We start from the raw sequence: 14,313 nt of genomic DNA on the forward strand, positions 1-14,313 counted from the left end.
TCAAGAAACATTTGGATGTTTATCTTGCTGGGATCCTTTGACTTCCTGCCCCTTGTGGGGCAGGACCTGATGACCTTACGAGGTCCCTTCCAGCCCTAATGTCTATGAAATCTATAATGTATATCTTATTTGGGATATCTTTATTTAAATGGTCATGCTTCCAACCCTTGGAGAAGTGCTGCTTTTTCTTGCTGAAAGTGACTGTGGGCAGGACCAATCTTGTCAAAATGCAAGCCAGCTGAAGTACCCATTTTCACTAATGTGTGGATGTTATTACTCCAGTAAAAGAAAACTTCAGATAAGCAGAGATCAACTTTTTCCTAATATTTTTAAGGCAAGGATGATAAATTTTAAAATATAGGATCTTTTTATGAGGCATAGAGCAAGATGTGTGTTACATTCTCCTCCTCCTCTCATTATCCACAAAAATGAAATTCAGACCACAGTGTTTGGTTTTCATTTGAACCTCAAGTACCAAAGTCGTATAAATTGATGTTTTCTTTTCCCTTACGGTGTTTAGTATAGAAAACATCTGAGGATATGTGAGGTGTCGTATCAAACCATTCTGAACTTTGCAATATATTTATTCATGTAAATATGAAATCCTGAGTGAAACATTATGTGCAATGCAAAGTATTCACCCGTTATTAACTTTTCATCACTTTATTCAGTTTAAGTTCTGTGAGCGCAACAAAAAAGCATAGGTCAGGAACAACTTTTGATTTGTTTCTGATAACTTGAAACAAAATCCTTGTATATACACAAAGATAGTCTAAAACACTGAGGTTTACAAGTTTGTTGTTGGACTTAACTCGTAACCTTTGTGAACAGTTTTATTTGGACTGTCAAGGATGGGAATCTTGTAGTTGGTGAATGTACAAGTTACAGCCAAATGCCACGTGTTGTGACCTTACAGACTTCCAATAAGTTATCTTGCAATTCAGTTTGTTTTCAGTTGATTCCAATCATCTATGAATTCCTATTACTAATCCTTGTAACTGTTCTTCCTATTACTGTTATCATCATCCACTTTCCTCCATCATTTCCATTTTATTTGTTACATCCACTGATAGAATCTTGTTTTAAACTAGTATGAAAGGTCTTTGGGCCCAGGATTACCTTTGCTAATGCTAATCATGCTAATAGAACCCTTAGCTTAATGAGGCCTGTGGAGAAATTACGCACCCCCCCAGTCTGCTTCACCGCTGTAACCCCCATTCCTGTATTATCATGCTGTTATCAATACAGCTATCTTATAGCAGGGGTGGGCAGTTATTTTAGGTGGAGGGCTGCTTACCCAGTTTTGGCAAGCAGTTGAGGGCTGCATGGGTAGCCCCACCCCTTGACAGTTGTCCTACCCCCTGGGTGCCATCTTGTAATTGGAAGTCCTCCCCTCTAACTCCTGACCTTTGCCACCAGAAGTCCCTCCCCTTGTTTCATAGTTTCCAGGATCGGAAGGGACCTGAATAGATCAAGTCTGACCCCCTGCCCTGGGCAGGGACAAGTGCTGGCATCATAATACCCCAGCCAGAAATTTTATCCAACCTCCTCTTGAAGACCTCCAAGGTAGGGGAGAGCACCACCTCCCTTGGGAGCCCATTCCAGAGCCTGGCAGCCCTAACTGTAAAGTAATACCTCCTGATACCTAGCCTGAACCTGCTCTCAATCAGTTTGTGGCCATTATTCCTTGTTATCCCAGGTGGTTCCCAGGGGAACAGAGCCCCACCTATTTTCTGCTGGTCCCCCCTGGTGAGTTTATAGATGGCCACCAGGTCCCCTCTCAGGCTTCTCTTGTGGAGGATGAAAAGATTCAGGCCCTTTAGTCTATCCTCGTAGGGCCTGGCCTGCTGCCTCCTGACCATGCGAGTGGCCCTCCTCTGGACCCTCTCAAGGTTAGCCACATCCCTCTTGAAGTGCGGTGCCCAGAACGGGACACAGTACTCTAACTGTGGCCTGACCAGTGCCGCATAGAGGGGGAAGATCATCTCCCTGGACCTGCTTGTGATGGATCTGTATATGCACGACAAGGTGCAGTTAGCCTTATTGACCGCTTCCTTGCATTGGTGGCTTATGTCCATCTTGGAGTCAACAAGGACTCCAAGATCTCTTTCAGCCACTGTGTTGCTGAGAAGGGTGTTCCCTAGCCTGTAGGTATGTTGCAGGTTCCTTCTCCCTAGGTTCAGCACCTTGCACTTGTCTGTGTTGAATTCCATTCTATTCTCATCCGTCCACCTCTAACTTATCTAGATCTAGTTGGATTCTGTCCCTCCCCTCCAGTGTGCCCACTTCTCCCCACATCTTTGTGTCATCAGCGAATTTGGACAGCGTGCTTTCCACGCCCGCTTCCAAGTTGCTGATAAAAATGTTGAATAGCACAGGCCCGAGGACAGAGCCCTGGGGAACTCCACTGCCCTCATCCCTCCAGGCTGAAAATGACCCATCCACCACCACTCTCTGGGTGTGACCGTCTAGCCAATTTGCCACCCATCTGACTGTGTTGGTATCAGTGCTGCATTGACTTTGCGGCATTGATGTCCCCAGAAGTACTCCTTTCAGCAAGGGGGCTTGCCATCTTGGAACCAGAAAAATACCAAATTATATTCTAAAAAGCAAACATCTAAAAGATTCATTAATTTGATTTCAAAAATGTTTTTGTCTTGGTTTATATGTGTTTGTGTAGTGCACATAGAGGTGATTGTATATAATAATTTAAAATGGAGTCTTACTTTTGTATATTGGGTGGGTATAGGTTTGTGGAGGGGCTGTGGGTGTGTGGGTATGTGGGATGTGGGGGAGGGTGTGGATGTGCCTGTGGGGGGGGGTTGATAGGTGTGGGGGGGTGTGGGGTGAGGGAGCATGTGGTGGGGTGTGGATATGTGGGGCGTGGGGTTTGTGGGGAGCTATGTGTAGGGTGGAGGGTGATCCTTAGGCAGCCCTGTGTCTCATCTGCAAGACTTGTAACAAGAATATACAGTTCCAGTTGCAATGAGGTGCTAAGATGCCACATTAGCATGTGGATTCTTTGTAAGTGGTATCTAGAGTACACATGCATACTGAGCAGTGCTAGGCTGTGGAGTCGCCATGACTTAAAATGGTGTGGTAGGGTGTGGGGGTCTGCGTGTATGGCAGTGCAAGGGGGTGTGTGGGTGCATGTGTATGATGGGGTGTGGACACACACACACACACTGGGGGTACTGGCATGGGCCCCATGCTCCCCAGTCTGGCGATGCAGCCGGGAGCCACGTGGTGCTGGAGCAGCATGGGGGCAGGGAAGCAGGAAAATGGCTGGGGGTGGGGTGGGGCTAGGCTGCTGCGTTCCTGCTGAGGCTCCCCCTGGGTCCTACTGCCACTGGTTTCTGCTGTCTTTGACAGGCAGCCAGGAGCAGATAAATTTTTTCTAATTTCTTTAGGGGCGCCATGGGCCAGATAGAATGGCCTGGCAGGCCACATCTGGCCCGTGGGCTGTATTTTACCCATCCCTGTGTTATAGCAAGCCTTGTTATACATGCTTGGGGGGGATTGAGCAAGCCTTTTTGCTCCCTTTGCTTGGCTGACTAGGGAGGCTATTTGCTGTGCTTCAGGCTAAAGGAAGCACCCCAAGATCTCACAGTGGGTTAAGTACCCTCAAGTTCTACAAATTTTGTGTATCCCTGGGGGCACAAAGCCCAGCCAAAGACCAGACCCTGGATGGTGGCAGCGGTTACCCCCGGCTTGCAGGTATGCTCCAGGAAGAGGGTCAGCCTGATGTAGGCACCACAGGGGAGGTACTTGAAGTGGGGTTTTTGGTCCTCCACAAGGTCTGCTAAGTACTGTTGTAAGGGCTTGTTGCATATTAATTTTAGGTGGCTCCTGGAGCTCATAACACCTGCAATATCCAAACATTAACACCTGAAACTAGTTTTAAGTACGCTTTAGGCAATTTGAAGTTAAGCCACTCCAGGGTAGGTATATGTTTGATTCACGTGACCCAGCTCGTATTCCATTAATATCTGGCCACTCCTCACAGATGAACTGCCCAAACTGCTCCCCTCTCCCCCCCCCCCGACACACACACTTACCACCCAATGAACTCTGCTACCCTGGGGATGGTCTGGAACCAAGCCAACTTCCCCTCCTGCCCCTGAGTGTGTGACCTTCCCACCTCCAGGGGTGCAACCCAGTAGAAACAGCCTGCAGAGCACATGCCAGCTAGCTGGGTCGCAGGGGATGGCTGGTTCCAGGAGTGGTGGGGGGGGAGGGGGAGGAGATGAGAGGAACAAGGTAGGGCTGAAACGGGTCTGCATGAGCATGGGCTTCCTTTCTGGGGCAGGGACAATAGCTCCCCCAAACGTGCCTTTCCTCACCACTCCCACCTTTAGGCCACCCTGGGAAGTATGACCAGCACCCCGCACACCTCAATCCCAATTGCCAGTTGATTAACACATGAGCCCTTCTTTAATTTACTTCATTATTTCTTTGTAAACTGTTTTTTGCTTCTTTTTATTTTACCCTTCATTTCACCATCCTTTCCCCACCCCCATCCCATTAACTGTCTGCCTCCCAGCTTCATGTTCTGCCCACCTCCCCCCTTGCCCAACAGCCCATCCCTCACATACCCCCACTTAGAGCAGGGATAGAAGCCTGTGTTGGCTCACCAGCCCTGTAGTGGCAACTCAAAGCTGTAGCTCCTAGTCAGGCTCCTGCTCTCCAGTCCTATAATAGCAAGTGACAGCTGTGCAAGTTGGGGACAGTCAGAGAAGGTTTTTAGCCTTAATATGCAACTGCTCCAAACTCGAGGTAGAACTAACACTGAACGTTTGAGCAACTCAAACTGCAACGTGTAACAAGACCCTAAGGCAAATAACAAATACTAGCCCTTAATACTTAGGGCCTTGTACCATGGTCATTTTGGATGGCTACTGGAGCTCTTAACACCTGGATTGTCTGCACAGTAACACCTGAAGTTGGTTTTAAGCACTTTTGGGTGCTCAAAGTGACACCAGGACCCAATTATCTCTGATCTGTGCTACCCAGCTCCTGTTGCACTAAGGTATAGCCACTCCAGGCTACCCTTGGTATAAATGCTTTACCTGCTCTGCTTCTTCCACTGGCCTGGATTGGGCCCACTGCCACTCTGCCCTCCCTAGCACCCCAGATCCCCACTCACTGTCTCCCTGCCTTCCTCCCCTGCTTACTTGTGCCTGCCCACACTATCTGCCCTGGGGGAGCAGGTGGGGAAGGGTTAACTCTGCCTGCCTAGCCACTGCTGCTGCTGCTTTCTGGGCCAGAAGACCAGCAGCCTGGGCAGCAGTGGTGGAGGGGCAGGCAGGTTAACCCTTCCCTGCCTGCTTCCCTGGGACAGACAGTGCAGGCAGCCACAAGTAAGTAACGCCCTGGGGGAAATGGGGGAGGCAGGGGGGAACCTTGAGTGGCAAGGGGGGAACCCCAGGGGTAGGGAGGGACCTACCAGAGAAATCCCTGGGGTTAAGGAGCAAGGGGGAAGCTCAGAATAGGAGGTGGGGAGATTCTTACCTTTTAGTTGGTCCTGAATGTGACTGCTCCAAACTCAAGGTCGCACGAAACACCAGTCAACTTCTGTGAGGCTCACAGTGTAAGAAGTAACAAGGTCCTTAATTGTGGTGCTAATTCATGCCTTTAAGCACAAAGGTCTAATGTTTTATATCAAAGGATCTACCTATGAAAAAATTCAGTCCAAAGTCAGTCCAAGGGCTAAATGTTAGCAAATGTTTTTCTTAGAGAAAATGTTTTCATAAAGAAATTTACATAGAAGTTTCCTATCTATGAGCAATTAACTGTGCCAAACTTAACTATGACTTCCCCAACATAACCACCATATTAAGTGTTCCTGTGAGGAATTGCACTGATTTTACATGTAGGTCAAAACATCGATACAAAAGTGATGTATAACCATATCTGTATACCACTGTAGTATAAAGTTTATGATAACTGTTTAGTTTCTTTTTCATTTTCCTTGTTTGATAGTGGAGCCAGAAAATTAGAAATGGAAAAAACTGTATCCCTGCCATATACTTTATCCATGGTTTTCTCCCCTTTTTCTGTTTTGAGCAACAGTTTTCACCCTTGGTTGAGTGTTGAAGTATACTGATAAAAACTGAGTTTTATCTTTTTCTTCCCAGTCAAATTACAACTGCAAGCAGAAGAAAGAGGAGTGGTATCAATTAAAGGTGTATGTGCAAATCGCTTCCTTGCCATGAAGGAAGATGGCAGATTATTGGGATTGGTAAGGTACTTTTAAGATCTTTCATGCCCTTTTCTCCCTTTGTGTTTTAGTAACTGATGTGGAATTAATTCATAGCTAACCAGTATGATGTTTACTGGGGGTGTTTACTAGGATTGTTTAGTTACTGGCGAATTAATTGCTCAGTACCCAGGCTGACTCTCTTGAGTCGTGCCACTGTCTGTCTTGCCTGAGGAGGGGGTAAGAACCAGAGAACATTCTTAATAAGCATGTGTTAAAGCAGGGGTGTCAAATTCATCTGGCCCTGTGGGCTTCATGAGTGGTGCAGGGCTGGCACTGGGCTGGATTGTGTGCACACACTTCTTCAACCCCTCCACCCCACATGCTACATCCACTGGACACAGTGCTTATTCTGGCCTATCCGGGACACATGCTATTCCAGCCCCAGCTAGTCCACGATGCATGCCCATCCAGTCTGAGATGGAGCCAACTCAGCCTGAGACCTGCCTTGGGGACAGGCTTCACACGTGGTGTATGTCCTGGACCGGCCAAGGTACGTAACGTGTGCTAGACTGACTGGGGTGAGCACCGTGTGTGGTGGATGTCTCAGACCCTGCATGTGGGACTGGTTTGGAGTACACTTCATGCTACATATGGGTCAACTTTGGACATAGAGGCAGCACTGAGGGCCAGGTAATGGGGCTCTGTGGGCCATATCTTTGACACTCGTGTTAAAGGGATCAGTGAGTGTGGAAACACATGCCCACACACACATGCACATGCACACCCACTTCTCTCTGAAATAGGCTTTCCCCACTCTAAATGTTTTTGCTTAACAATACCTGAGATTTTACCTTTAGAATACTTGTAATGATATACGAGAATATTACCTGTAGTTTGTTTGATTTAATTTTTTTTGCTTTTAACAGCACTTTTTGTATGTTCTGCTTCCTCACTTACTTTTACAATGAGTCCATTTTTTTTGCTTGTTGGTTTGGTTTAGGGTTTTTTGTTTGTTTGGTTTTTTTGCCAATAAGAAAAGTGGGGTAAGAGAAACATTGTAAATTGTAAAACTACAAAACTTGGCATATGGATTGAATGACTAGGTTTAGCACTTGAAACTTATTTTAATTCCCATATTTTTAAATGGACTCAATTTCGAGCTGGTAGTGGGTTTTTATATCAACTAGTACTGTTATTACTGCCAAGTGTTTTTGTGAGCCAAGGTGCTTGGCATGAATTAAGCATTAATTTATGGCCATAGAGGATTCTTTCAATTTTGCTTCAGGACCACTTTCATTTCACTTATAATGCACATTAAGGGCACTTGCAGATGTAAAAAACAAAATGGTGCTTTACTTTACACCTGGCACTTTCCTGCCTTGTGCCCTACTCATGCCCAGAAGAGGCAGCATGTTACGTCAACACGGTTCACCTGACATATGTAAAGATCACGTGCCTTAGTGGGGCTTTTTAAACTCTTTATCTAATAGGTGGTTGAATCAGCTTTAGCTAAAAGTGCTAAATACCCCCGCTGAAGTGCCTGATTTTTACTGATGCTGTGGAGCTGGGTCCAAGTAATGCGCTTTGCTTTTGGTAAAGTGCGTATTTTGGGTGTGCGTTTTTTTTTTTTTACATCTGGAAGCAGCCTTAATGTCTCATTATGTTCTTCTGAGGCTTTATCATATTTAAGTGTAAACTTTTTCCTTTCCCATATTGTTTTTTTATAGAGATTCTTTTCCTGCAGTTATGTATCTGACATTCCGACTAGCTGTCATATTGCTAAGAGGTTTCATTAAGTCTTCTACTAGTTCTTTGGGAATTCTTTAGCTTGGCAATTTTAAGATTCTTTCAAATTTTCTTACATTAGAAAATGCTATAGGGCAATTCTGACTTTCAGCTGAGCTCCAGTTAGTGAAAGAGCCAAGAAGAGAGCCAAAGGAATTACGCTAAATCTTAAAGTTGTTAGACAGAACTAACCTTTGCAAGTCGCTAAATCTTGAGGGATTATTATGCCAGTCAGGATCACTGGACCACATATCGCTTTGATATCCTTCCCTGCACTTAGATGCTCCTTGTTCTAGGAGGAATTGATAGCTGTCCTTTTATGCCACTTCTATGGTCCTTTTGCACTATCTGAGCATAACAAATGAACTGAAGCTGAATTTTGTCCTTTAATAGTTTAGCAAAGTATTGCCAGGCAGAGTAAAATGATGTGTGAGGTGTTACAAGCAAAAAAGTTGTGATACAAAGAACTGCTTTTTCCCAAAGAACAGCTGCTGAAAATTGGGGTTTGCATTATGAGAAAGGAAATATAGTAATAACTGTTTCTGGTCCTTAAGTATCTAATGGACAAAAGTAAAAATAACTGCATTCGATCTATAGGAAGCAGAACAATGAGCCCACTTGACTGCCTAGCTGCTTTTACTTAGTTACTTACTGTAAGGAATGGTCTTTTTTCTTCATTCTGCCTTTCAAAAATAAGGTGCATAGTTTATTCTGGACCATGTTATATGCAAGAAAATATGGTAAGAGTTTGTGTACATGGGAATTTTTTCCCATTTTATACCAGGGTGCTTCTACGGTGTTGGTTATACCTTTATAATTCCCTATGTGGGCATTCATAGTTCAAAATATATAATACTCTGGTAATGTAAGCAGTGTAGGTATATAGAGACAGAAGTTTATTTACTGACTTCAGTCGCATGATGTTTCAGGGTTAAAGAAGGTAACACTTTTGTCATATACCCAGGATTAATTGTTGTTCACTGTAGTCAGTAACTATAATACCATATTTACCTGAATCCAAGATGACTTTGAATTTAAGACCGTCCCCCAGTAATTAGATTCTACACATGGAAAATTTTAAATTTGTTATAATTTTCCACATACAGAATCTAATTATTGGAATATCATCTTAAATTTATTCATTCCCATCCCCACTTCCTTCCACTGCTGCAGTGAGGAAAGAAATGGCAGGGGGGCAGGCGGCAGTAAAAGCAGTGGCAGAGAGGGGCAGGTGGCCTGATTAAATTGGCATGTATTGCTTTTATAAATAATTTTCTGTATTTCCCCAAGAAATAGAGTATAAGTTCTGTTCTTAGTTTTGTAGAAATATTTTCTGTTTCTCTTTAAAAAAATGGAATAGGACATGCGGCTTTTGTTTTAGCCAATATTTGTGTTGGCAAGTTGGCAGCTTTGTGTTGGCAGGTTGTGAGCACTTTTTGTTTGAAGTCTTACCCATTTTCACCACTTGCAGTGGAATCAGTCATTCTGATTCTAATTGCAGTCATTTTTTTTCTTTTTGAAGTTTGGTAAAGTGTTTTGTTTTGTTTTGGGGGTTTACTATTGCTTAGGAGTTAATTGACTTTTTAACTCAAGAAGCTTGAAAGATATTGGCAACATATTTTTTTTGTTTTTTATTCTGCCCACAAATCCTACAACTGGTGATACATTTTGAGGCATATTTTAAAACTAATCAATGTGAATATGGAGCAAGTAACACAGGACTAGCAAACACGTTAGCAAGCAGGGGTTTGAACAGGGAGTGGAGCTGGCCTGACCTGTTGGCTTTGAGCGGGGAGTTTGCCTGGACACTTCCTTTCTTCAATATAAACTTACTGAGTGGAAGCAGGTAAAGGAGTAAGAGGATATTTTAGGAGTACCAATGGAAAGAAGGAGCTGGCAGGAGAATCAGTAAGATGACTGAAAGATGTTGCAATGCCAAAATCCTGCTAATGCCTGTACCAGCTTGTCCTCTCTCCAAGCACAGCCACTGACCACTGAAGCTTCCACTCAAGTTCTGGTCTGGTTTTGCGGGGCTCACAGCCTGCAGCCTGCATGTTCCTGTCAGATGGGGGAGTGCTTGCAGTGTTCGAGGTGTTTCTGGGTGGATTCTCTTAGGAATGGGGTAAGGGACCTTCAGAAGGAGGAGGTGAATAGTTTTAGAAACATGTGTGAGCATGAGGCCTTCATGACTCCAGTGCACAAAGAGACTTCCAGCATCATGGAAGAGGGACACCTAGAGAGGGCATTGGAAGACCCAGTTTCTTTGGAAGCTGGATGTTGGCAGTTTGTCACTTCTGGCAACAGACAGCACTCCTCTTCTGAACTTGTGGCTGTCCAGCTGGAGAACAAGTATGAAGCCCTAGCATAAGATGAGGAGGAGCCCACTCTATTGGCAGGAGAGGCCAAGCCAGGCCCCCCTAAAGGAGCAAAGATTGAGACCTCTGCTGCCAAGAGGAAGCAACAGGTGGTGGTAATGGTCAGTTCCCTTCTGCAGGACACAGAGGCATCTACCTGCTGGCCTGACCTGTTGACTTGGGAGATCTGCCAGGAACCCTCATCAACGATGTCACAGAAAGGTTGCCCAGACTCATCCGGTACTCGGACAACTATTCCATGCTTCTGTCAAGCCAGATCATGGGCGACCAGGGGATCAGGCAACAAGTCAAGTCAGAAAGCTGCCTGATTAGGCAGAGAGCAGAGTCAATGAACAAGCCTGTTTGAGAAGCCAGGAGATCAAGCAGGAAGCAGTCAGAGCGCAAGCCAGAGAAAACAGCAAAGCAGTGTTGGATCAGGTTGAGCCCTATTGCCCAGATACTTCCTGGTTCAGACCAGGGGTTTATATGGGGGAACTGGGAAGTTAGTTCATTTCCACTCTAATGTGAGTGAGTGGGTGGAGGGCTAGGTCCTGCTGGCAACTTCAGGACAGCCTTGACCTAACTGGGCAACCATCTGTAGGTTGGCAGGCCAGGATGAGTGGCTGTGCTGGTGAGATCAAGGACCCAGGTTTGAGGTTGCAGTCTGACAACTGCTTATTCCTGTGGGCAATAATGATCCTTCTGGGTGTGACCCTGAACAGATCAAAAGTGTCTACATGAGGGTTAAGCTGTATATGAACTAACAAAGTGCTCTTATTATGGGGGGAAAAAAAAGCCAACAAGCAACAGCATTCTGGGTTGTATCAACAAGAGTGTCACTTGCAAATTAAGAGAAGTGATTCGTTTACTCTATTCAGCACTCTATTTTGCACCTGGATCACTGTGTCCAGTTTTGGGTCCCATGCTTCAATTGGGATGAGTCCAGCAGAGAGCACCAAAAATGATTAATGGCCTGGGAAGCATGATTTATGAGGACAGTCTGAAAGAACTAGGGTTATTTTAGCCTGGAGAAGAGAAGATTGAGGGGGGATTTGTTACTAGACTTCAAATACTTGAACAGTGATTATAGAGAGGATGAAGATTGGCTTTTCTTCGTGGCCATAGGGGACAGGACTAGGAGCAACAGACTCAAGGTGCAGCAGAGGAAATTGGGGTTGGAGACTAGGAGGAACTTTCTGACTTTGAGTGTGATCAAGCATTAGAACAGGCTATCCAGAGAAGCTGTGGAATCTCCATCTTTGGAAATTTGCAAGAGCAGGTTAGACAACTTGGATTCATAGATTCATAGATGTTAGGGTCGGAAGGGACCTCAATAGATCATCGAGTCCGACGCCCTGCATAGGCAGGAAAGAGTGCTGGGTCTAGATGACCCCAGCTAGATGCTTATCTAACCTCCTCTTGAAGACCCCCAGGGTAGGGGAGAGCACCACCTCCCTTGGGAGCCCGTTCCAGACCTTGGCCACTCGAACTGTGAAGAAGTTCTTCCTAATGTCCAGTCTAAATCTGCTCTCTGCTAGCTTGTGGCCATTATTTCTTTTAACCCCCGGGGGCGCCTTGGTGAATGAATACTCACCAATTCCCTTCTGTGCCCCTGTGATGAGCTTATAGGCAGCCACAAAGTCGCCTCTCAACCTTCTCTTGCGGAGGCTGAAAAGGTCCAGTTTCTCTAGTCTCTCCTCGTAGGGCTTGATCTGCAGGCCCTTAACCATATGAGTGGCCCTTCTCTGGACCCTCTCCAGGTTATCCGCATCCCTCTTGAATTGCGGCGCCTAGAATTGCACGCAGTACTCCAACTGCGGTCTGACCAGCGCCCGATAGAGGGGAAGTATCACTTCCTTGGACCTATTCGTCATGCATCTGCTGATGCATGATAAAATGCCATTGGCTTTTCTGATGGCTTCGTCACACTGCCAACTCATGTTCATCTTGGAGTCCACTAGGACTCCAAGATCCCTTTCCACTTCCATGCCACCCAGCAGGTCATTCCCTAGGCTGTAGGTGTGCTGGACATTTTTCCTCCCTAGGTGCAGCACTTTGCATTTCTCCTTGTTGAACTGCATCCTGTTGTTTTCTGCCCACTTGTCTAACCTGTCCAGGTCTGCTTGCAGCTGTTGCCTGCCCTCCGGCGTGTCCACTTCTCCCCATAGCTTTGTGTCATCTGCAAACTTGGACAGAGTACATTTCACTCCCTCGTCCAAGTTGCTGATGAAGACATTAAAGAGTATCGGTCCAAGGACCGAGCCCTGCGGGACCCCACTGCCCACACCCAGGTCGAAGCCGACCCATTCACCATGACTCTGGGTGCAACCCTCCAGCCAATTCGCCACCCACCGGACTGTGTAGTCACCCAAGTCACAGCCTCTTAACTTGTTCACCAGTATGGGGTGGGATACCGTATCGAAGGCCTTCCTGAAGTCTAAGTATACGACATCCACCCCTCCTCCTGTGTCCAGGCGTTTTGTAACCTGGTCATAAAAAGAGACTAGATTGCTCAAGCATGATCTGCCTGCCATGAACCCGTGCTGGTTTCCCCTCAGCATAATTTGTCCTGCCGGGCTCTCGCATATGTGAGCCTTGATAATTTTTTCAAAGACTTTGCCAAGGATGGAGGTGAGACTGACTGGCCTATAGTTGCCCGGGTCCTCCTTCCTCCTCATCTTGAAAATGGGGACCACATTGGCCCTTTTCCAGTCCTCCGGGACTTGGCCTGTGCGCCACGAGTGTTCAAATATTCCCACCTTGGCTCTGCAATGATGTCGGCCAGTGCCTTCAGCACCCTTGGATGGAGCTCATCCGGGCCTGCCGACTTAAAGGCATCCAGTTCTTCCAAGTGACTCTGCACCATCTCAGGGTCTACGCATGGAAGTTTGGCGCCTTGCTGCTGCTGCCTCTCTACAACCCCAGTGAGAGACTTGTCGTGCCCCTCGCTTAGGAACACTGAGGCAAAGAACTTGTTGAGGAGTTCAGCCTTGTCCCCCCTGTCTGTCACCAATTATTTCTGCCCATTTAGCAGGGGTCCTATTCCTCCCTGGGCCTTCCTTTTACTCCCTATATATCTAAAAAACAATTTCTTGTTGTCCTTTACTTGGGATGCCATCCTCAGCTCCATGGTAGCTTTGGCCCGTCTAACTGCCTCCCTACAAGCACGAGCAGAGGGAGGAGGTATATTCGTCTTTGGTGATCTCTCCCTGTTTCCACTTTTTATGTGCTCCCCTTTTGGCCCTTAGGCTGCCCTGGATTTCTGCGGTCAGCCATGGAAGCCTCCTGGCCCCTTTTCCTCTTTTACCCCGCATGGGGATCGTCTCGCTTTAGTGGATGGGATGCTTTAGTCAAGAATGATCCTGCCTTGAGGAAGGGGTTAGACTAGGTGTATGTCCACACATGTAGGCATGTATGCTCACAGCAGCTCAAATATCCGTGGCATAAATTTGTGTTGGAGATTTGTGCTTCAGCACATGTGCCTGAACACGCACTTTGGTGCGGGCAAATGGTGCCACTTATGCCACTTCTCAGCTCCTCACGGATCTTCAGCCCCAGTAGTATAAAAACCTGCCTTGGTGAGCAGCTCAGGGCTGCTTGCCCTCAGGAGCTACTGAGGACCTGCCAGTTGGTATCTGTGGACTCTAGCCCCTTGTGCCAGATGGACTGCTGAAGCAGCCCTAACCAGAGTGGCCCCTGCATCCTCTACCCACGTAGCAGTCTGGCAGTGGGGGCTGCTGGCTGTGACCTACTGCCATCTGCAACAGCATCTCCCCCCTTGGACCTGTGGCCCTATGGCTGTGTGCCTGCCAGACCCAGATGGGGACCACATGGCCACCTGGGCTGTGGTGTGGGCACTGTAGCAGGGCCTCCTGCAGCTCTGAGCCAGCTGCTGATGGCCTGCTGCTGCTGCAGGTGGTGGGGCTATGTGCTGTGTGGGGGGAGGAGGCGGGGGACCCACCACTCCCATAC

The 14,313-nt window shown here is 46.7% G+C and overlaps 1 protein-coding gene across 1 annotated transcript in view; it reads left to right on the forward strand.

Annotated features, from left to right (window-relative positions):
• The window catches only part of FGF2 (fibroblast growth factor 2), a 76,004-nt gene that overhangs the window by 47,257 nt on the left and 14,434 nt on the right, over nucleotides 1–14,313 (forward strand). The window contains exon 2 of the mRNA XM_006263433.4: nucleotides 6,138–6,241. Within this exon, the coding sequence (XP_006263495.2) occupies nucleotides 6,138–6,241 (104 nt within the window). The remainder of the gene's footprint in view (nucleotides 1–6,137; nucleotides 6,242–14,313) is intronic.

The sequence above is a fragment of the Alligator mississippiensis genome, chromosome 2 (genome assembly GCF_030867095.1).
Source record: "Alligator mississippiensis isolate rAllMis1 chromosome 2, rAllMis1, whole genome shotgun sequence".
NCBI classification, from domain to species: Eukaryota; Metazoa; Chordata; order Crocodylia; family Alligatoridae; genus Alligator; species Alligator mississippiensis.